Source organism: Melospiza melodia, chromosome 1 (genome assembly GCF_035770615.1).
Source record: "Melospiza melodia melodia isolate bMelMel2 chromosome 1, bMelMel2.pri, whole genome shotgun sequence".
Classification (NCBI taxonomy): Eukaryota; Metazoa; Chordata; class Aves; order Passeriformes; family Passerellidae; genus Melospiza; species Melospiza melodia.
The window spans coordinates 27747018-27772097 of record NC_086194.1 but is presented as its reverse complement, the minus strand read 5'-3'; the positions used below and the strand labels follow the sequence as shown (position 1 = coordinate 27772097).

Genomic DNA, 25080 nt, shown 5'->3' with positions numbered 1-25080 from the left:
CAGAAAGAAATTAATTTTCTCTCTCTCAGTACTGCAAAACCACACAACACATGGCTTTGTGAAATTAGTTTGCAAAATTCATTAATAGCCCACTTATACAAGTGGAATAGAATGTTATGAATACTACTTCAGATGTGTTTGCTTTTGTTAATATACAGCTACAGTACAGAACTCCTATTTACAGAATTTTAATGTTTAAACTAAGAATTTCTGTGAAGACAATGACTCAAAGATAAATCAACAATGCATTAAAGGAATGCTACACCAATTACAGACACTGAAACAGTCCTTTGACAAACTGAAAAGTGTAAAATTTAAGAAGCTATAACCAAATGCTGCATTTGTTATATTCTAGTAATACATGATTGCATCTATAGTGCCACTCTCAGGTGTTCAGACTATTTACTCTACTGAATGTGTACTGTTTATGAACTTGTAGAAAAGTCCATTATAGTTTTGAATATTGCCGTGAAACATCTTCCAAAAGGTGAAACATCAAGTGTTAGCATCTGGCTTTCGACCTAATGATATGGAGGAGAGAGGGAGGGAGAGAGAGAGAGAGAGAGAGAGAGACAGAGAGAGAGAGAAAGGGAGAGAGAGAGACAGAACAAAACTCTACAAGGAATCTGTACTGGGGAAAAACATAAAAAATACATCAGGAATTCAACTAAGGTTTTCAAACATGCCCAGGAAAATATCAACCACCCCTGAAATAGTATTTAACATGCATTAATCTGTCCTTAAAATCCTCCAATAGCAGAGATTACAGAAGTTCCCTAACAAGAATCTCTAGTACAAGTATTCTTATTATTAGAAGAAACCTTTCTATTGGTTAAATCCTCTTGCTACAATGTAGTTTATTTTTGGTCTGATCAACTCTGAAGAATATTTTTTTTCCCTCTTTGTACCAACTTCTTTTTTAAAATTTTTGTATTAATTTAGGCTTTTTTAACAGATTTCCTACCTTCACTAAATTAAAGAAATATTACTATTTTAAGCTATTTTTGTTCTTGTCTCCTGTGGTCTTCTTATCGTCCACTTCAGTTTGCTTTGGACCTTCCCTGTTTTTTACCAAAGTGGAAAGGATGCTAGCTGAGACTCTTCAAAGGGGGAGATACTGGTCTTCTGAATATTCAGGAGTACCTCAATGTGTTAAATGCAACACCCCTCTCTGTATGTATCAGGTTTGATCAGTTTGATCAATGTTCTGTGATCTGTGATCCAGAATCCCCCATGATTTTTTTTTTTAAGTCACTCCTGATACCATAATCACAGTGATCTGCCTTTTCCTTTCTGCACTGCATGCTTTTCTGAATACTTTCTTAAAATTTTCTTTTAAATTCTAACACTGTACTTCCTCACATCTTACTGTCATCACCTGCAAATGTAACCAAACCCTTTATTTCATACCTAATATTTTAAAGTAAAAATTAACAAAAATATTGTAATACTGAATCCAGGAGAGCTTGACTGGAACCCAGAGAGCTGAGTACCATCTGACAGTGAGTCCATGGTAGCTGGTTTACTTTCCTAATCAGCTACATATTTTATTGCAGCTTAATTAACAGAGTCTCTAACTTATTTAAAGGACTGTCACACACAGAATTATTTTGAAAGTCCTACTAATGCAAGATAAGCCACATTTATCATTCTCTCCTATCCACAATACCTAGACTGTTTTTGCTTAATAAATGACCATTAATCCAAGTAAACATTACTTTTTCTTTTTTTTTTTCCATAAACTCAGCATGATGTATGGGCAAACATTTTTTCCCCCTTTGCTTACACAGCATTTGGACACAACCTTTTACTTTCAGAACACTGCACAAATGGTCAATAAATCTGGGTCTTTTCTTCCTAGAAAGGATTCACAAATCCTCAAAGGTCAAATTCCTGCATTAGCATCTACTTCCTAGTGCAAATTTCTTTATTTTTAAGCCTAGTGCAAATCTCTTTATTTTTAAGGTGTCTTTGTATTTTTTGCCAAAACAGAATGATAAGCATTTCCGATAGTTCCAACAAAAATCTTAACTCTGAGATTCTCCCATCCCCTTTTTAAAATGAAAGTACGTGTTAGACATCAGGGTACTTTTATTTAATATAATATTCAAACATGAAATGCCCTGGTAAGATAAGACTTGTAGATAAGTACACATAAATTTGGATATTCTCCTATTACTTATTACAGCATTTAATTTTTAATTTTTAAAAAATACTTTCAAATGGAAACGTGCCTCAATAGATGACAAATCCCACCATATCTCAAGAAATTCAAAGATTATAGGTCATAAAGTTACAAGTGTGATTGCATTTGAGCAGAGTTTTTCCGAGCAAGTTCAAGATGAAAACGATGAAGATGTCAACACTCTGATACTGCAGATTTAAGAACTGGATCTGTACCACTTGAAGATCAAAATACTATGTGTGCATCTACCAGGATATATACGGACGGAGACGAAGATCTCAGCTGTCACGCTGTGTGATCAATTCTTCATTCCTTCCCCAACTTACAAAACAATTTCATGTTTGTACTGGGAGGACATAAGCTTGTACTGAACACTGCCAGAGAAGTAAGCCAAATGAAACAAATGCCTGCACATACTCAATTTTTCCTTATTTTTAAAAAAATTTTTAGCAGGAAGTATAGGTATAGTTCTCTTCACTCAAGTGTCTGGAGTCAGAAACAATTAGTTCATACTAATAAGCATAAAATCAATTTTTCCATGGCAAATCTATTCTTCAGAATAGTAAGTCTCAAGTGTTTTACAGGTCTCATTATCACTGAACATTTATTTTTTTTTAGGAAACAATCCTTTTTACAGTAAGGTCTATGTACAACACAGTGTTCTATATATAAATGTTCTTATTAAACTGAAAATAAGTAGAGTGGCAGGCAGACGGCAAACCATTGCTTATTTCTTTCAGTATCACCATAGAGGAACACACAATATTTAAGTCCCACAGGCTTCTGTCACTCTTCAATGAATCCAAGCATTGTATAACATCATTTGCCAACGAAGCACAGGGGAAAGAGACATTACTTAATAGGACAATCCTGACAAGACATTTATCCGGGATTTTTCAACGATGCACATACAAAATGTTCCTGAATAGTGCAAAAAATGCAGGCAAATTAACTACCTTGTCAGTCCAAATAACAAACCAATCAATTACATTCTATCCAAGCCTGACAAGCAAACTCAATGTTTTGTCATAATAAGCTTATAGTTGAGACAAGGTAGCTGTTCTCCTTTACTTTAGGTATTCTATTGAGAGCTTTATCCACATTTAAAAATCCTATTATAAAAGGTTTCCACGATTGCCTCCGAGGATGAGTTGTGGCAGAGTTGTGTCTCATGAAGGGTATCTACACAGTAAAGTGATAAGAAAAAAATATTAACATTGAAAGATCATAGCAGCTCTCCTCTGTCTTATGAAACATTTTAACATCACACTAAATTTAAGCAATGTTTATGCTCAAGTACTTAGACACCCACACCAAATTTTCAAGTCTCCGAGTGTCAAAACATTAAACTGAGTTTAGTATAGCATCCTTATAACTCTTATAACTTTTTCTCAATACAGCTCAAAGAACAAAGGCAGTCCACCACAAGACAGAGAATTTTCTTTTTTTTTTATCACGAAAGCAACAATTTAATAGAAGTAGGCTTGATTGTGAAGCTAGCATTTTACTCAGAGTTGCAACCCACAGAAATGCAGCTATGAGAATGACTACAAGCACAAACAGGGTACTATGTTACAATCTTAAAAAATGCTTGCTTCATAGAATAGCATTTGAAAGAAAACAAGTCTTAGGATATAGGAAGGACTAAGTAAGGGACGGTTTCTTTCAAAATGCATTGTAATAATTCAGCACATAAAAGGCTTTAGTCACTTCTGAAAAAATGTCTTTGAGCCAATAATTCCAAAGCCTTCACAACTTTTTCTTTTCCTACTCGTACTTCCTGTCTTTTGACACTCATGACATACATACTTGTCAAGAACACTTTTTAAAAAATCAAGACAATTTAAAGTGCTGGTTCTATAAATTTAAACTCTTTAAAGTACTTGCCATACAGCAAATGAATGTCTCTTAGAGCATTGTGAGATTTTAATTAGGAAAACATCTATGTTGTCTTTAAGCTGAGCAGATACATTTTGAACGAAAGATCAATAAAAAGTCTCCATCACTACATTTGGTGGTTTACTGTTTGGTTGTTTTTTTTAAATTTGAAATGTATTTAATTATAATTGTAAATAAAAAAGAAACTGCTGTTATATTTTGATAAAATATAACAGTCTGATGAACAGGAGACATCTTGTTGCCCCATGTTCAAACAAAAAATCTTTTGCAACTTAATTTTAGTTTTGAGTATAAGGATTTTGAGTCTAAGAATTAGAGAGTACTTTTTCTAAGAAGAAGTACCATATGAAAATCCTCTCCTGATTCTCACTTCATTTCTTATTTGAGACATGATTGAAATTTTAAATTGGGCGTCTTGAACTGCAATCTACAGTGCAATTTTAAACTTTTTAAGAAAACTGAAGAAAAGCTTAGCTGCGAGACAGAAATACTCTTCATATTCATCTCATTACAATCACCTTCCCTTACTGAGTGCAACTAGTGCAACAGTGGGTGAGGCTGACATGGGTGCACACTGAAATGCAGAAGCTTAAAGGGTAGCAGAAAAAATCAAGATAAACTGAAGGTCTCTGTGCCACCTCTACCCCCTCACAGCAATGTCAGTAGCGACAACTGCACCATTTCAGTCAGGTCATCAGACTGTGACAGGCTGCCCCAACTGGGCTAGTAGGGTTTGGGCAGGAGTACAGCAACCCATACTTCAAATACTAGGGGTTTTATTTTGGTTTCTCAAAATGAGTCAGTGAGCATGTAAATATGTGTATACACACACATATACATGTATGTATGACTACATATAAATGTACTTACATATAAATTTATATTTATTAATTATTTTATATAAAAATTTTATCCATGTAAACATGTTTTTATATAAAAAACAGCTTCACAGTTGAACCAGTTGAATAAAATAATCAGTTGAATAAAATAATCAGTTACGTTTTAATAAGCTCACAAATAAAAGTAATTAAGTACAAACAAGGATCTCAGAGGAAACCTGTAACTACTGAGAAAAGAGCCTAATATTTTGTAGCACTTCAGGTAAGGCTGTAAGAACACAGACATCAAGTAGGAAGTGTAAGTAACCTACACCTGCACTAGTTATTCCTATTACATTTTTATTGGTAAAAACATATCAAGAAATTTATAAATATATCAGAATATTTACTCATATATTATAGGAAAATTAATTTTTTAATAGTTGGACAATTTTTCCATTTCTACACTATTGAAAATTTAACTTGACATCATTTATTTCACATGTTCTAGGGTTATCTTCACCCCTCTCATGTTTGAAGCATTATTAATTAAGAAATCATTACTGGCTTTATTTAAAGATTTTTTTTTGTTTTGTTCTAGCAAGTGAAATATTGGTAAAAGACAAAGGAATATGAATGTATAAATACAATAGCTTGTAACTATTGTAGTTAATTGTATTACTGTAATACAACAGCAAATTCATCTGATAAGTGACTACTGCCCTGAGACCACTCACACTGATGACATTTCTTCTGCTCTAGTCTCTCCTTCTGCTCTTCTCCCATCCCTAAACACCATCTGCCAGCCCTTCCTCAACAAAGAACTGCTCCCATTCCTGTACCTCCATTCAAATTTCTACTGACTGAAGTACCCAGAGTTGTCTGCAATAGCTGAACTTGTATTTACAGCCTCACTTAGGAAAAGGATTTAGTGGGCACAAAAATCTGAAATAAGGATGGTGAGCAAAACTGAACAGCCTTCTTCTCTTACCAGCAGATGCAACAAATAGTAAGAAAGAAAAAAGCATCACAGATAATGCCATAATAGATGCTTTGAACAGGAAGGTTCTCAATTGCATATTTGGTCCTTTAGAAGAGTTGTTCTCTCCCAGCTCTCCTTCAATCCAAGACAAAAAGTAATTATAAAAGCACTTTCCTTCAAATTTTGGTACAAGGAGGAAGAAACATACCAAGCTCTCTCCTCCCTAACCACACGTCATCTGTTTCCTCACTTAAGTAAATATTATGTAAAGGGCAGGTGTCTAAGATCTATGTGCAGATTTCCTTTTCAAAAGACTATAGGACAAGAAACCCCACAAGTTATTTCAATACTTCGTAGTCTTCATTTATGTAACAGACACAGAAAATTGCAAATCACAGACAAACTTCATGCTTATGTCAGCAGTTTTGATCCTGATTCTTTTTTAGCCATTTTAATACTTGCCTTTATCAGGCTCAATGGCTATTGCAAGGGCAATGTTTCTGGCTGCTAACAGGGCACAAGTAAAAATACATTTTCAACTACAATGTAAAATCAGTATATCTTCAAGGGTCTGAAGGCAAGAAGCTGCATTAGTGTACCTTAGCAACTCTGAAAAATTAGGAATCTCCCACCAGGTTAAGTCTGCTAAGACTAAAGAGGAATTTGGGGTATTTGTGAATGGCTTTCACAAGGTAAAGATGCTAAGTAATATGCATTTTTAAAATTCAGTCTATCTCATCTCAGAAATTAATCTGTACCCAGCAGCTCTATTAAGCGAATGACTGAGCTCTTTAGAGGGGAAAAAAAACCCAAATCAGACCCCGAAAACAATGATGAGCAATGATTTTAGACATTGCTAATCACTTCCGTTTTCTCAGTATTGATCATGTTATAAATACTAATAAATGCTTCCTGAACAGTTACAGATTTATATCTGTTAATATACACACTGATTAGCTTGTAAAAAAGTTATCTGCAGGGCAAAAGACCACAGTATCTGAGGTACCAATGGAACAGAAGAGCCCTGCTTTGTCTTAGTAACTTAGTATTTATGGTAACGTAAATAACAACATTTAGTGCTGGTCACTGTATATACATGTTGACTGTCATGACTGACAGAATTCTGTTCTCCAAGTACTTCTATGCTCACTTCAAAACAAGAAAAGATTTTCAAACTACTTCAGAGAAAAGCTGAAACCATTTCACATATATGATACCAATATTTTATTTAATCTTTTGTACAGGATATGTCATTTTCCTTCATTGTGTACTTTCTTTGTAAATACAAGCTTCTGAGAACCCATGAAAAATACACAATCAATACGCTCAATACCCTACATGAAACCCAGCTTTCTCTTTTAAATGACTGCATTTACAGACCTTGTCACAACAAGGTCCCTGATGTTATCGAAGCAATTTCAAGATACTTTAATCATTGGCAAAACTCAGTGACTTGACAAGAGAAATGTGGGCCAGAAGACTTCAATGGCTTGAAAGGAAGGTTATTGAGTGATGTAATTTCGTTTGGATGGCACTGATTCCAATTGATCTGTTTTTGCAATGCATATCTTGCCTCTGCAGCTGTCTCTATCTGATTCAGTGCTTAAACTGCAAGGAGTGACTATCCCTCCCTTTCCACTTAAAGCAAAACCCTTCCTTCCTCCTGCTATTATTTTGAATGAGCATGAGGAGCCCATTTTCGAGTTTAATCTCTGTACTCACTGCAAAAAAAAAAATACATTCAACTGAATGCCAACCCATGAATTCAACTGAGTCTTTTGATTGCCAGCATACATGTTATGTAAGTAGAAAAACAGATCACAGAGCATTATGTTTATCATCATTATTATTATGAACTGAAAATATTGAGTTAGGGTTTGTATAACACAATCCCAACTGCACACTATCATGTAATCTACACTGTATTAGACTGTACTTATTTTCAGTTGAGCACTTACATTTAAAAGAAAAAACACCTGCTTGGTATGCAATAAGTATAATAATTAATAATTGGTTACGTTATATATTAAATCAAATACACTTTTCCACAGTTGTAACAGAAAATAAGTGTACCATTAGGAACCTCACAATTTAAGTTAATTTTAAACTGCATAAAACCTGGGGAGGGGGGGGGAAGCCATATATAGGGAGCTACAAAGCTTTGAGAGGAGTATTGATAAATAATGTAATCATCATTATATGCTAATGAAACTGAATCAGGATGTGGCCCTAGATGTTGCCAGCAATATGTAGCTGAAGGTGAGCTAAGCTGCCCTTTATTCACCCAGCTTTAGTTTTAGACTGTCTGTGCACACAAAACATGCTTGGCTAACAAAACGTGATTTGCTGGATTAGACATAAATGCGAGCTTTCTTCTGATAACTTAATGAGCAACGAAAATGGAGTTAAAGATCAGCTGCCAGTCCTGCACTGCCTTCCCAACATCTCGTATCACAGGAGATGATAGTTCTGCTCAGTTTCACTTTTTATGTCTAGTCTATATAATTCCAGAGTTTAAGAGCTTTCGGGTGTCTATAGCAGCAGCAACATTCAGGCCACCCTGAATGCACACCAGACATGCCTGCAGAAACATTTTCAGAGAAAACAAACTGACCCTCAGTACCAGTCACTTTCAGTTCTGTTGACGGTAATTGATACAGAGTATCTTCTCTGTAAAATTACGTGTTCCAAAAATTGTAAGTAATTATGACTTCATCTATCAGTAAACTCAAAAGCATAAGCTCAATAAAGATATGTACATTTTACATATTACACAGCTTTGTATTATGAGTACTGTCACTCAGTGTAACTGTTTCTGTTAATATGAAGACCCTGTACCCCTTCTTAAGTATTGTATAAATATACACTAGCATACCATTAATCTTACAGATCAAATATTTTATTGGAAATAAAAATCTAAACTTCCTTTGAATGCAGAACTTGCTTGTTATTTACAGACCATACTTTGAGAAACATTTTAACTAGCAGAGCCTTATAAATAAATTAGATTATAATATTCATTTGAAATAAAAAACCTGAATAGATTCTTTTAAAATAAAAGAAATGGTGGAAAGGATATTTTCCCCATTTCAGTATCTAAATCAAAGTCTTAAGTTGTTATTATTATATAATAATATTATAATTGTTTTCTTTATTTTTACAGAGAAGTAGATTAAGTAATTTATTGGGTTGCCTCTTTATCAGTGGGTAGGGATGAATTTTGTCAGATAAATCTAAATTTTACTTAACTTCACTGTTTCAGTTTCAACACTGGACAGTCAACACCGAAGTCACTGGACTGTACAGTTTTCATACTGTTTTCTGTGAAAATACAGGCCTATGCCTTTAAGTTAGCCATCAGTTATCAGATAGTTTATTGATATCTGTGAAGCATTTAGAAACTTCTGTATGACTTCAATATGCTAAAATCTAAGCATGACTATCACAAATGCTACAAAGCAAGTCAAGGTAGGAATTTTGGTTTCTTGCTCTGCTCCCCTACCAAGCACAAATATAAAACACAGATTCAGGGCTAGGAGGCATTTTTTTCCTCCTTTCAAAGTAAATCATTCTTCAACATATTTATAAGGGTTTTTTCCTCTCAAAACTCCCACTCCCAGAAGCCTTAGAACTGTAACAGTTCTATTGTGAGACATTCAAAAGTCTCTACAGGATCACAGGGAATCTCTTCATCAAGTTCTGTATATCACAGTCCACATCAAAACCTGTGCTCCTATGCTTAAGAAATCAATCATGATCCACTTTTATTTATAAATTAGACTGAAAATATTAATGACACTAATGATACTTTATGGCTTATTGGAACATTGAGTCTAGAAACGAAATGAGGTGTAAGTACAATCTCTTACCACTGCTATGGGTTAAAATTACAGAAGAAATCACCACTTCTGCATAAGGAAGACCACAGAAAGCTGTATCATGGTTTTGGAAGAGGAAGTATTGGCTTATCAAAGGCAATGCTAGGCTGAATCTTGCAGGAAGTTGTCATGAAAGGGAAGGCTGCCCATTGAAAGGGGCATTTTTAGAAGAAAATTTACTCAGAGCTCAGAGAAATAAAGCAGAAGGGGCTATATGTATGTGATGCCTTTGAGCTCAATCCATCAACAAGCACAGTGAAAATCTGGCCTGAGACCTCCATGCCTACCAGTGTGACATGGGACAGAAAAGGACAGCCCACAGCAGGAAAGCAAGGGTCTAGATCATTTGGATATATTCCAGTCCACAGGAATTATTCAGTGTTTCTGAAATGGATGTTTGTTATGTCTGTCAGATTCCAGTGTAAGATCTAAGAAACACCATTGCAGCCAAGGCAGGACTCTGAAAACTGAAAAACCCTAAGATGAGCCCATCTTAAAGAGGTGAGATATGCACAATAAAAAATTATAGTAAGAAGTACCTAGGAAATCATGGGTTGGTCAACCCTGTTCCTGTACTGGGAAAGATCAAGGGATCCATTGCCAAATACATGAAAGTAACTGAGAGCACTCAGCAAAAATTTCAGAAGGGCAGAGGGGTTGCTCATATTTGAAATGAAGAATGACATGCTCTGTGAAAGAGGGAAGAGCAATGGTTGCAACACACCCAAAGGTGTCCAGTATAAGGCTTTTCTATCAGTCTGGTACAGCACTTTCCTGTACCAGAAAACAAGGCAGGCTGAATATGTTGAAAGCCAGCTGGAGTCACCAGAAGGCAATGGCTTGAGCTGTAGATGCTGTCCAGTAACTAAGTGCCCCAGGGAGCCAAGGGGAGAGAACTGGTGCATCAGACACAGCACTGCCAGCCAGGCAAGGCGGGAATGGTCCCGCTCTGTCCTGCACTCACCTTGAGTGCTGGGGGCAGTTTTGGGTGCCACAATTCATAAGAAAGACATTAAGTTATTAGACAGTGCCCAAAGGAAGTCAATGAAGATGGTGAAGAGCCCTCAGGGGAAGCTGTATGTGGAGGGGCTGAGGTCACTTGGTCTGTTCAGCCTGGAGAAGAGGAGACTGAAGTGAGACCTCACTGCAGCTACAACTTCCTTGTCAGGGGAAGACGAGGGGCAGGCACTGATCTCCCCCCTGGTGACCAGTAACAGAACCAAGGAAATGGAGTTCTGTCAGGGGACGTTTAAGTTACATATTAGAAAAACATTCTTCACCCAGAGGGTGGTTGGGCACAGGGACAGGCTCCCCAGGGAAGTGGTCACAGCACCAAACCTGGCAGAGTTCAAGAAGTGTGGACAATATGATCAGGCCCCTGGTGTGATTCTTGGGAATGGTCATGTGCAGGGCTGGGATTGGACCTGATGATCCTTAAGAGTCCCTTCCAACTCAGCATACTCTGTGATTTTGTGGCTCACAGTGCTACCAAACTCTCATTAGTTGAGAGAGGGAGGGCTCTCACCACAAGGGCTCACGGCCACAACCTGCAGCTTAGGAAGTTTAGAGGGGACATCAGCAGATGCCTTTTCAGCACAAAGAATTGTGCAGTGAGGTTGGGGTACTTATGTCTCAGCTCTGTGGGAACAAACACATAAGAAGCTATGATAATTTGTCCTTGATATTCTAAAAGCCTTCATTTCCAGTACTAGAAAGCATTGACAGTTCCTGTAGTCAGGATGGGAAGCCACGATGCTGAATAAAATCCTGTGATGCCCAGTGCATGGCTAAGTAGTGGATTTCTGTCAGTTATAAGGGATAAGAAATTTCCTTTCCAACCCTCTTACAGATAGTATCTGGCTCTATGTAAGACAATAGTGCACTATAAGAGGCACTGGAAACTGATTTATAATCAGTCCTGTTGTGCACAAATAGTAAAATATTGTGTCCTTGATGCCATCTTAAAATTCAATGGCACTAGTCATATTAAAGGCCCTTTTCTTAAGACTGACAGATGATTTCATATTCTACTGAAACCTAGACACTATAAACATTTCACCAAATAAAAGCCAGAAGAGGTTATACACATAAGTTTTTTAACTGGAAGCATATCTAAAGCATTTTGATAGCCATCCAAAAAAAACCAACCAAACAAGCAAAACAAACAAAAAAAAAAGGCAAAAAAACCAATCAAGCAAAAAGCCAAAAACCCCACAGAAAACTATTATTATTCATTTATATTTACAAGTCCACAATAAAACCTTTACACATAAAGTGGCCTAAGGAATAATTTCACAGATGTGTTTATAAACAAAATAAAGAGTAAGAAAACAAAAGCAGGGGAAATTTAGTGCATTCACTAGAAAAGTTCATACAAATACTTGTATTTTAAAATAAGCACCTTAATACTGGACCTTTTTTAATGGCCATAAAATTTCTCAAGTTGATTGACAGATGTAGAAAAGCTTAACTTACAAAGCAAACATTTCATATATTCCATCATAATTTCATAGTTAATTTTCAGTCTTCAGTATTAAAACTTTCTATAAAGATAACAGTCTCTAAGTGGAAATGAGCTATTTCTGAAAATGCACAAAAAATGAATTATGATTTTCTTTCACACTAGTCCTTAAGCATGCAAAATTTAGTAATAGGTTTTTTTCCAAAAGAAGCCAGAAGTTAACCAATAGGTATAAAGAATGGATGCATTTGTGTTATATCATAATCAAGCTAAAAGCTTGATTAAAAATCCCTAAAAGCATTCCTGAAAAGGACTATTTCAACAATATACTTAGAACAACATTTGTTTTAACACAGTGTGTCTATACCGTGGCTGAATGCATGCAAATAAATTTCAGACATAATACATACATATTAAAAACAATGACAAAGATAAATTGTATTATATACAAAAACCTATTAATTAATAGCATTTAACACCATGCCAGAAGTTTGGGAACAGTGTACCAATAAGATGTTCTGTCTGTGAAACTCAGTGCTAAGTATTAACGAAATCACTTTCAAAAGAACTAAAAACGTTCAGTGAAATCAAATACCACGATGTCCCTAGTGACAAGCTTACTTAAAATTTTTCATAAATAATACAATAAAGGACCCTTAAGAAAATTATTTCATCATGACAAAAAATGAAAGTAAAGTAAAATATTATGCAGATTTTTTGCAATGTCATTACCACATACACAACTGTATTCGTGAATACTGCTTTCAGCACGTCCACCAATAACCTAGTCTAGATAAAGCATGAAGTTTGTTTCAACTGAATCAAAAGAGAAAACTACCTTTGTAGATAGGAAAATAATAATTTGTTTGGATATACATATTCTTATTATATTATGTCTTGGCAGTAAAATCTATATGTAACAAACCTAAACCAAATGAAACCAGTAGGAAGAAGGAATGTCTCACCCTGTAACATGCTGGGCATAAGGTGAATCAAATTATTCCATTTGCAATTTAATTTCGCCATTTTCCTAAACTTTTGTTAGTGCTGTTGTAGGGCACTTTCAGTCAGATCAGTAGCACTCGTTCCCTCTAAAAAACATCAGATCTTTAGTCCAGGCAGAAATTAAACAACTTTTAAAAGCAATCAAAAGGAGGCTTAGGCTTAAATGAATTTCAAACAATGCATCTATAAAAATTTCTATCTTTAAAACTTTAATTTGTGAGAAAAAAAAATGAAATAAAAAGAATATTATCTATCATCCTCCACGACTTTGGAACTACAGGGTAGATTTAGTATTTTGTCTTATTAGTGGTCATAGTCATTGTGAAATGTCCTTGCTCCTCCATATTCCTTTTCAGTATTTTTTCCTCTCTAGAAGAAAATAACACAGAATGTGACTCTATCAACCCATTAGAATGACAGGCAGAAAAAAGGTAAAAATGATGGAAACAAAGAAGTTGAAGAACTCAATTTCAGAAAACTACAAAGTGCTTGAATCTGTGACTAGACTTTACTAATTTCTGAAATATCTCCTTTCGTACTCATTTTTGAAGAACAGAGGATAACGGAAAAAATGAAAATATTCCAAACTACTCAGCTACTTTATTTTTTAATTAATGGGTCAAGATAGATGAACAACAGCATGTAGCATCAAGGAAAATGTCTAACAAAACATGGAACTTCAGAAAAAACCCCCTTTTTAATGAGGGGTTTTCTCATTTTTTTTCTCTTTTTAATAAATATTTCTTTGCTACTTTTGTAAATGTTTTATTATAATTTTGCAATCATAATAAATATCTTCTGCTACCTGTAACAGTGAAGTAGTGAAAAAAAATTTACTAAGATATCATTTTCCACTCACCCACTCCCCATTTCAGTGTCACTGACTTGTATTGACCATAGCAAACTTCTCATTTTCACAGAGGATGCCTATCCACAACTATCCCTCACTGGTTCTTTAAACAGTTTCAGTATCCTCCCTCCTTTGACTATGTGGTTTTCTTGTTTCAGTGTCTTTCTCTAATCAGTCCAACTCTGCACAAGTACTGAAGCTTGAATAGCCTGGATTTTGCTGCCTCTGCACACTATTTAAATTCTATTTTTTTACATTTACCATCCACATTCAGGTCCTTCTCCAGTCCTAGTCCCACCATGATCTCCATACTGGGCTGTACCAGACAAACACAGCTCTAAGGTTTGTCTGTCTGCAACCCAAGGCCCTGTTTCATGCAGCACATCTGCAAGAGTTTGGCTTAGCTTTACTGAAGAAACAAGTATAGTGCAAATGCTAAACTCTGGTAGGTGAGTAAAAAATTTCACCATGCCTGTTGATATGAAATGATACACAGAGTAGTGACTCAAGAGGAAAAATAAACAAAACAAAAAAACCCCATGAACATTAAACCCTGTAAGAATACAGTGGAGAATCTGAGGATGGCAATTCAGCTAGATAAGGATCAGCCTGGTCCAAGGAGCAGCAGGGGCTGAAATATCTTCACCCTACCAAACACTACCTGACCAGCAAAGCTACATCACACATCAGCACTGGGTGAGATATTCACACTGATGCTTAGCCTAGCAAAATGCTACTCCTCACCACAAACGACTGCTGTGGATTCTTGAGTTCTGCACATCCTGCTCACATCTCTCATCAATGACAAAAGATCACCCAAAAGAAGGGAAGTGACACTCGTCTCAACATTCACTGCCCCACTTTACTCTTATCACCTAGTGCAGCATTACCAGTCATTGATACTGTCCTTAACATCTTTCTTCTCAATCTACATTTCTGTTCTCTGCAAGTCTTGTAGCAACTCCAACTGTAGGGATAAGTACACTCAAACATCCCACAGCACACCAAGCACAACGACAAATGATCTAAAACCTGCCATACCAGGACTCTGAAACTATTTCTATCACAACATCCTTCAAAGCTTCCTTTTTCTCAGATTTCATGAATAAATTCCTCCTCTGTCCTTGGGAAAGAAAGGGAGGTCTTCACCAAAATTCAATTTACTGATCAAAGACTTCAATTCACTTTTCTTCTTAAAGGTATGGGGAGAGGGACACCTGGGCAGACAAGACATTTACTCAAATCTCACCTTAAAAATTTTGCCTGAAAACATCCAGCCTAAAAGATACATAAGAGACATGAAGAATTCTTAGTCCAAATGATTTAAGTTTTACAAGTTTTTCCAAGTTTTAAAATAAGAAACTGAAAATGGGGTCTGGTACCACAATTATTACCACTGCCCAGTGTAGCTAACTTTCATCTGTATCAAGACTAGTTAAAAAATTCCAGAGAGTGGAACTTTGCTAAGTTCCAGTCATGGACATTTTGCTTGATCATTTCCCCATTTCTACTTTTGCTGGCTGTGAGTCAGTATTTCCTAACATTGTCATTGTATAGAATACTGTCTAGAATACACATAATCCATCATTCTGTATGGAACTGAGTGGTTAGATTTCCCTAATTCAGAAACAGAAATCAAAGCATGAATTTGAAACAAATGAATTGAAGCTAACATTCTAAAAGAAGAACCAAACTTTCATTAAAATGTCCTCCTGAAAAAAACCCAAACCTTTTTTAGCTCATTCAACAATGACTTCTCTAATTAATTCCAGATTTTTTCCCTTGTTGACAAAGACACAAAGTCTCAAATACAAAGGCCAACATAACCTGAAGCACTGCCTTTCCCAAAGGTCTGGTGGCCAAGACTGAAGGAATTCTTTTGCCTGTTTTGCCATTTGTATAAACAATGACAATGGTGCTATGTCTCACAAAATAGCGAAATTAAAAATAACACATAAGACTGTATTAACATTCACAATTCTGGGGCTGGCAGAAAACATAAATACACTCAAGCTACTGAAAAAGACAACTACAGCAATATTAAATATTTTTCATTTTCTTCAACTTACTCATTAAAGGTATGTATTAAGCTCATTGTCAACTCATTAATTTTGTTTATGGCGACTAAAATTATGTTTTGAATCTTAGCAATTTAACTTATAAAACCTACCAGGCTTCACATGAACTTTTCTACATGTAACTGTCAAAGGAAACCTACTTCAAAAATCTGGAACATGGATTAATCTACACTGAAAATACTGCGCTGCTTAATTTCAGAGTTGTATCAATCTTTACAACAAAAAAATTAACCACCCATAGATACTCTTTATACAAACTTAAATACAAAAATGGAGGAAGCATGGCAATTTTTTGAGGCATCTTGTCAAACAGTGAAACTAGATTTGAATGAAATATTAAAGTATTTTTAAAATGGGGATGAGACAATAAGAACTTAATAGTTCTTATTCAATTTAAATAGAATTAAGTACATATTACATGAAGTTTCAAAATAAAAGCCTTTTAAAGTTTTCAACATAAAAGTATTTCAAGCTAAAACTTTCTGTTTTCTATAGTAAGCAGACCAACAGCTTAAATAATAATTATGATATACTACATAAAAAAGCTTATACAGAGATATAAGCTTCTACCTACAATGTGCAAAAGAGGCCACAATAGTTTTGGGGTAGTTTAGGAATTCAGGGCACAAACTGTTCAGATCAGGTCTCCAAGGAACTAGAAGAAAAAACCTTACTGTTAGTACTCTTCCATCACTCCACAGAAAGCCAGCTGCTGTATTCCCAGCTTTGCTTGGAATTAAGAGAGTAGAAAGTTTAATGCTTAGCGTGTGTAAAAACTGCACCTACTACCCTACCCTACTTTGTGGGCTACTCCAGAACCCACAACAAGGGCTGCAAAGGATATTAAAGGCTGACAATCCTCCTGCCCTCATGTTCTCCATGCCCCATGAGGGACCTTATCCTTCTAGTGCACCACCACCAGATTTTCCCTCCTCGTACTTTGCACTTCTTTTTTAGCTAAGTGTGGAATTTTAGCTGCGACATTATTTATGATTTTCTGGGGTTGGCAGAATTGGCAAAAAGCCCGTTGAGTTTTTTGAGTTTGGTGTCTCAGTGTGCTGCCAGGTTAGGTGATACAGCTTTTTTTAATACAATTTGACAGGTGATCCCTCAAATCTATTGCTAGGGTGATATTCTAATATAGTGAATTTAGAAGTGCATTTAAAAAATTGACTTTTCAAAGAGAGCAGAGGAAGGGAGTGGAACTGTGGATGTCTTACCCGAACCTACATAGTGGAACCTCAAAATAAAATGCAACTTCCAGTGGAAAACCATAAACATTAGCATTGATAATTCTCCAGAATATTGCTCAATGAATTCAGTTTTTAAACTACAACTACAAACTACAGCTGTGACATGACTTTCCCAAGACATGCATTTAATAAGCAAAATTACTTTCTCGTTCTTCAGTAGTGTTCTGAATGCTTCCTATATTGACTACAGGAAGATGTTTCTTTCATAACAAACTAAATTTTACCTTTTATATATAACAGGTTTTTTTAAAATGGTTTACTTTTAAGGACAATAAATATACTTTTTCTTTTGACTTAGCACTGGTGGAATCACACCAAGAACACTGCATCCAATTTCAGGGTCCCCAGTACAAAAAACATAATGGAGTTACTGGAATAAGTCCAGCAAAGGGACTATGAAGATGACTGGCTGGAGTAAATGTCACACAAGAATGGGCTAAGACTGGAAATTATTTAGTCTGGAGAAGGGAAGGCTCAGCAAGAATCTCCTCAGTGTTTAAAATACCTGTCAGGGGAAGGAAAGACAGCCACACTTCTTAGGGGTGCCCAGTGATAGGACAAGAGACACAGGCAAAAAACTGAAATAAAGGAGATTATTAAATATAAGAATGCTTTGGTTTTTTTTTTTTCACTCTGAGGAGGAACAAGCAACAGAACAAGTTGTCTAGAGAGGTTGCAGAGACTCCATCCTTGGAGATATTCAAAACCCCACCAGATCCTGCCCTGAGGAACCTGCTATCTGACTTGTTTTGATCTGGGGGCTCAGACAAGACCAGCTCCAGAGGTCTTTTCCAATCTCAAGCATTCTGTGACTCTGTTCTTAATAAAAGCAGAAATTACTTAGAAAACCTTTCAAATTTAAAGAAAATTGAAGTCCTGCAGTTTACTTATTGTTCTTTAATGTGAAAAACTAAGATTACCACTAGAGTTTTAAAAGCCCACTGGTTTTCTTATCTCTTTTTCACAGCAAGTGTTATTAAAAGAACTGTCAGTAGATACTAGCAGACAGGCTGTTTTTATGTAAATTTAAACAATTTTTACTATGACAAAATAGCACTTTTATTTTTCCTCTTTTCATCTGCTCAGCTTTTTTAGACATTAAACTGCTGCTTTTGCAGTTTTTACATACCCATAGTTGCACATTCTCTCCAAAATGCAGACACACTTCAAATAAATATTACTGTTCTCATCACTCAATAAAACTACTAAAGCTAGCAGTACTGATTTTACTCAAGCAACCTTAATTTCTTAACAGATATTACATTTTTCTTTCAAAAGAGGACATTTAAGTACTTTTTCCTCAAGTGATTTTTTTAAACATCCCTCTACAAACTCACATACACTATGGCAGTTAAAAGCTTCATCAAGGGGAAAAAATCTAAAACTTCCTTTCTCCTCCTGTCATTTATTAAAAAATGGTCTTCAATCCTGAAGCAAACAGCTAAACAACTAAGGTTATCCTTGTCACTATTTCTTATGCTGTTACTGAATCCTGTTTGTTGCTCTTTCTGAACATGTACAAAAATCAACTGTGCTCTTTCAAGGCTGATCTTTTTTGTCCCATTTTGTAGCATTCTCAAATAACTTTTCCTTTTCTCAATTCCTGCGTTGTGCAGTGTTAACACAGAATATGCACTGCCAGGAAGCTGTCCTCAGCAGGGTCTAGACTGGATCTCTTCTAGCTTTCATGTGAAATTTTTGCATTTTCAGATCTTTGTTCATGATTTCAAGGTTTACAGGATTTGAAAACTCGTTTCTCCTCCATTCAATAATCATTTACTCTCTGCCCTTCTTTTGTCTTATTTGCTTTTCTCAGTTTCCCAGAAGCTCTGTCTTGGGCAGCATTTCTATATTTTCCCATTTTTCTAAAAATACTTCAAGAAATACAAATAATTTAAATAGAAATATAATTTAAATATCCTAAATGTCTCAAAACCAGTTGAGGTTCTAAGTAAAAATTTCCATGGACTTGCACAGACTCCTGCCAATTAAGTCAGCAGATGGAATATTCTATTCCATCAACTTAGTGCCAAGTTCAATAAGCACTTATAAAGCACATTTTACTTCCAGAAAATTCTTCCACAAATCTCCTCATGTAGTCAGAGTTTCTATACAAGTTCCAAGACAGACAATTCAGAAATGCATATAGATTCTGTTCCCTCAGAAATAGCCCTAAAAAGGAAATGAGAATCAAATTCACAATTACAATGGACCTCACAATTTCATAAAGACAGAGTTAAGAGATGAATTTTTTTGTTTCTTTAATTTGCCTTTCTCCAGGTACAAGCCACAAGTCTGGGTCAAGTCTGAGACAAGTCTCAGACTTGGTTGTGCTAATGAGCATGTTTTCAGTGGGATGCAAAAATGCAGGCATGAGTCCCATCCATTAGCTGTTATGTTTTATTCACCTGGAACACTGAACAGAGATGGGAATGCCTAACTAAGAAGTCCATATAAAAAGGTCCAAAGAGACTTCCATTTTGATTCCTGGGAAGGCTTAATACAGGCATACTTATAGAATAAAAGATTTAACTCCTCTCCTCTATTTCCCTAGGCAGCAACATCAGCACAAGGCATAATTTGTCTCTGACTTTTACTAACAAGAACACTTTAAAAAGCTATTCAAATTTATGAGATTTTTAAACCCAAGGATAAACTCTGGCCACAGTTTACACTGAAGTGAGCATTTAAATCCATACAATATTTTCTTAACAAATTATAATCAAGTTTCTGCTATGCAATTTTGGTGCTGCTATGCTAGCTTTTATTGCTGTATTAAATTGTTAGCAAACAGCTAGAGGCTGCCAGAACAATTTCATAACATCTATTTCATTTTTAATAGTCCTTTGCACGAAACAGCTCTGAAATTATTGTTTACATATTATGGTCAAATAAATGCCAACAAATTCTATTGTGTAGCTTACTGCCATTGGGATTTTTGCAATTATTTTAGTCTTTATTACAACAATACTTTTTAGAATTTAATAATTTAACTATCAGTCCACTAATATCACTGAATTATATTTGTTTTTACTTCTCATGCTAAAACTGAGTGATTCTTCAACTTTTAAGTATTGGTACCACTTTCACCTTTGGCTATCACTACCATTTCAGCTTCCTCTCAAAAACAAAAACAAACTCCTCAAAACTGGTTTAGCATATGTAGGATGCTGAAGCTTTTAGAAAGTCCTGAAGTGTTACCAGATGCCATGCAGTTTTTCCAAGACACATTCTACTTTTAAAATCCAAATGTATACATTAGTTTTCAGGAAAAGGAGAGAGCTAGTTGCTCGTGTTTCACTTCTAGTTACAAATATTTAAATTACAATGAACTGAGGTTCTCTTCCCAGAAGTTAAGACTATTTTGAATTTGTCAAAGTCAGCATGCTTTTTTGGTCAACGATTAAATAATGTGACAAATATATTCCAACATACACATTTTCTTTCAAGTAAGTTAACTGTATATACAAAATTCTGTTTATTTTCAGTGACTTTGCAGTCACTGAAAATAAACACAGATGCCCCCTCATGGAAACCGATTAACTTTCAATGACAAGAACCATCATCCAACACATTGAAATTGGATGGGAGAAGGACAAAATAAATGAGGTGCCAAGAAAACTTCACACATCCTTAAGAAAACAAAAGCAAAAGCTGTGTTTTTCAAAGATAAAATTGTATACTGTGCTAGAAACAAGCAAGGCTTTTCATCAGCTCTGAAACATGAAACAGAAAGCTGCCAAAGGATGCATGAACCACACTTTAGACAAGTAATTCTTTTGTCCGAGTATTCTTACATGTATTACTTTAGATGCAGACAAGCTCCTGTACAGCATGAATGGAGAGCAGCGCTCTGCTTCCTCAGTCAATAAAATTTTATCCTTTTCCAAATGACAAGTGTTGACCCTTCATTGTATCATGTCTGCCCATGGTTTGCTCCCTTCTACAATCACTTCTAGCAATATACATCAAAAATGACAGGCAGAAATAACAGTGCTGCATGTGCTGTGTTATATAGCTGATGTGTAAGATTTCTGTGACTGTTAATTAGAAAGGATACTTTACTGAATTAGCATACTTGGTGTGTAATAACTGCAAAGCAGTAACATAAATTAATCTTACAGATCAAGGTGTTCAATATTGATGCCAGAGATAAGTGTATTTCTTTTCCCCCCACAATTTGTACAATCCAACATCAGAAACAATGTATATTTAGAGGGCTTTTGGTTTTGACTTTAAAGCAGAGATTTCTGTATTAGAATTCAAATGCTTGGCCACCCTCCCACTACTTTCCTAACCCAACTTTTGTTTCGTTTTAATAAGAAAGGAAAAAGTCAGCAAAACAAAATGTCAACATTAAATCATTTCACAGCATTTTGTGTCAGAAATGTAATGGAAAATGTGCACATCATGGGAAAGGTTACTGTTCTTCCAGAATATCTTTTCATTTGGTTCAGGGCTCATCCTTCTACATAACTGTGCAGGCACTACCGATGGTTGTTCTCCCTGGGCTTAATTTGGCAGTTGAAGGATTGTGGCATTTTCAGGAAACCACAGTGCAGTGATTTTAGTGGCTATCCATCTGAAAGTGATGCTATGATTTAGAATAATTACTCTGTTTATGTGCAATGGTAAAAGTCAGTTACTACACCATATTCCAATGTCAGCTTACACTTTACCTACTGTTTCCCTAATACAACATCACATCATATGTCCAAGGGATCTGTCCAAGTCAGAATTAGAGGGATTCAGTGCTCCTGTTCCTCAGCAGTAAGTGCACATGCAGTGCAGTAACACTGATGTACTTTAACTGACAATTGGGTAAGGAAAGGAGCAGGAAGGAATGGGATGAACTCAGCTAGTTAATCAAAGCACTGCACATTAATTTACACTTGACCTTTGCATTGTTACAACCACTGATATGAAAAACAGAAACATATTAGTCTTCGCTAAGAGCTTTTTCATATTCTTGAAGAAAATGTGAGCTTTACTTCTTTTTTCTTGCATATCCTTTCCATATCCTTTCTTCTCAGAATTAAATGAATTTTTAGGCCTTTTTCAAGATGAAATCTGTGATAGGCTTAAATATTTATCTGTGACTTTATAACTTTACGCAAGACAGCGTGGCAAAATTCTTAAACTGCATTCCACAAGACAATATTCAAAAAACACTTATTCAAATGACAACATACGAAAAAATCTATTCAAGGGCAGATATTTAGGAAAAAAATCTCAAGAAGACTGAGATTGTTACGAGGTAATGAAGTACTACTTGGAATATTCAGTGATACTGAATTCCTATCTTAATACAGAATCTTGTCTTTGGTATTTTAAATGGTTTGAAGCAAATCAGATGCAAAAATTTAATTTCATTGAGACAAGAATATTAAGGAATGCCACAGTGTAAGTAATAGTAATAGTCTCAGCTGTTGTAAACGAGATTCAGTTTTACTAATTGAAAGCAAAGCAAAATCTGAATCCAACCTTGTATATGGCACAGATGAAAGAAATTAAAATCAATTTTTAAAAATCCACAAAAATTACAAATTATGCAAAAGAAAGGAACAAAACTAATAACGAGGCAGAAAAAGAAATGAAAAATATATAACTCTATTTTACCAAATCCTAAATTTTGCGTACAGAAAAAGTATTACTTTAGTAATAGCCATTAGTCTAGATTATTCCATCTGTAACTTCAATGACCACACTAGCAGGGAACTATGGTAAGACAAGTAGACCAAATCTAGTGGACATCAAATTCATGCTGAAGTACAGGAAATAAACCCTACAATTCTATTCCTTTTCCCAAAAAACCAGACATTTTATAAGAACATTGATATTAATGTCACATTTCTCAAATTATCTATTTAGATGCTTTTATAGGTAAATTATTTCAGCTATTTCAAAATAAAGTTCAATATTAAAACCAGATTTTTTTCTTGTTATTTACACTGCCAAAAAAACCAATGTTTACCAAATATATTCTAACACTGAAGAAGCTTTACGGCTAAATGGGGTTTTTATTGTTCTTTTTAGTTTTTTTAACTGTTTAAAACTATTTTCTCCAGTAAGAAGCTTTGCAATACCTCAGCCTATAGCACACTTAAGTGAAAAACAATAATAATATCCCAAATACATGTAGATTATCTACAGCCTCTCAGGGAATACTACTATATGTAAGATTCTTAATTTACACCCAAATTAGCAAAAAATTGTATGCAACTGTGCTGCATTGATTTATTAATGAAATTATTGCCACTAATGAAATTAAAACCATATAATGGTATTATATGCATATTAATTATGTGAAGAATAGCTCTGGGCAATGCTGAGAAAAGTGACTCAATATCCTTAAGCTCACTGTACTCTAGGCTGCTTTTCACATATGAGCTTCTTGGGTAAAGCAAAAAACCCCAAAACACACAACCCCCCCACTCTCACACTGTTCCAAGACAAAATTAATTTTGAATACTGTAGATGAAGTTTTGCACCCAAACTGCAGGTCACCTACTATCAAAACCCCACACAGAGTAACTAACCACAGATCAAAGACTTGGAGAAGTACTGGGTAGCAGTAACAAAAATGGTAAAAAACACAAGTGGAACAGAAAACATTATTCTTTTGCATATTAAGATTTCCTTCTCAGATAGCCCATAATTTACACTACAGTTCTGTGAAGAGATATTTAATTCAGAAAACTGACTGCACAGATGCTCACTTGACACTAATTGTGACAAGTCAAAACTGATGCTGCAACACAGCATTTAAATGGTTATTGTCTCCTGCCACAGTCTTCTACCACATTATTTTATTACCTGGACATGAAAATTCTCATGTCATAAATTTCCTAACTATAAATTTTAGTCTTGTGGCTTATGAAGCAAGGCTCAGTTTAACAATGCAAAACTACTGAATTGGTAATGAATTTGACATTTGCTTTCTGAGCATGCTGTACTATGAAATTTCTGATGTGGATAAGCTCGCTGCACTGAAAGTGACTGAAACAGGTTGGCCAGAACAAAAAGGTAAGTGACACATTCAAATCCCAACAGAACTGAATTATTTGATGCAATGTGATGTAACAAAAAAAATCATAAGAATACCCACAAAAATAAGAAGCTGCTGACCCCATCCAGGGAGGTATTTGTGCAGTCATAACCTACTACTGGTAACCAGACTGGGAAATAATTTGATAAGCCATCAGTCTGTCCTCTTCCATCACAAACTGCAATTTCAAAATTTGCATCCTTCTTCATTAAATTATTTTAATTTTCTGAAAAAACAGCTCATTCAGTGACTGCTTCATCTAAAGCATTCACTCATTACTTATAGCCAGGAACTTCTATATTGTATTTTTTAATTTTATAAATTATTATAAATCCTAGTAGTTATAGAATACAAGAAAAGGAGCAAAGGTCTCTGATACGTGCATTTCCTAGGGCAAGCAGAAAAATAATAAATTTAATCTTGAGATATATAGCTGTCTGGGGAACAGATTACAACTGCGAAATAGAGTTTCAAGCTGTAATTTACAAACCCATGATTGCAGTAAAGACTTTGTCAAGCAGCTGTAACTGAAGGGAAAAAAAGGATAATCATATATTAAAAGTTTAATAATGAAAAAATGGTAAAATATTATTTATTAATGGAAAACAAAGTAAACTTGTAGA

The 25080-nt window shown here is 35.2% G+C and overlaps 1 protein-coding gene across 5 annotated transcripts in view; it reads right to left on the bottom strand.

Annotated features, from left to right (window-relative positions):
• Positions 1-25080, bottom strand: part of PHF14 (PHD finger protein 14) — a 161635-nt gene that overhangs the window by 61891 nt on the left and 74664 nt on the right. Inside the window, exon 17 of one of the 5 annotated variants that reach the window (XM_063152150.1) lies at positions 1522-3367. The exons of the other annotated variants lie outside the window; for them this stretch is intronic. Coding sequence (XP_063008220.1) covers positions 3355-3367 — 13 coding nt within the window. The 3' untranslated portion in view covers positions 1522-3354. Of the gene's footprint in view, positions 1-1521; positions 3368-25080 lie in introns of those variants that run through there. 5 annotated transcript variants of the gene reach the window in all.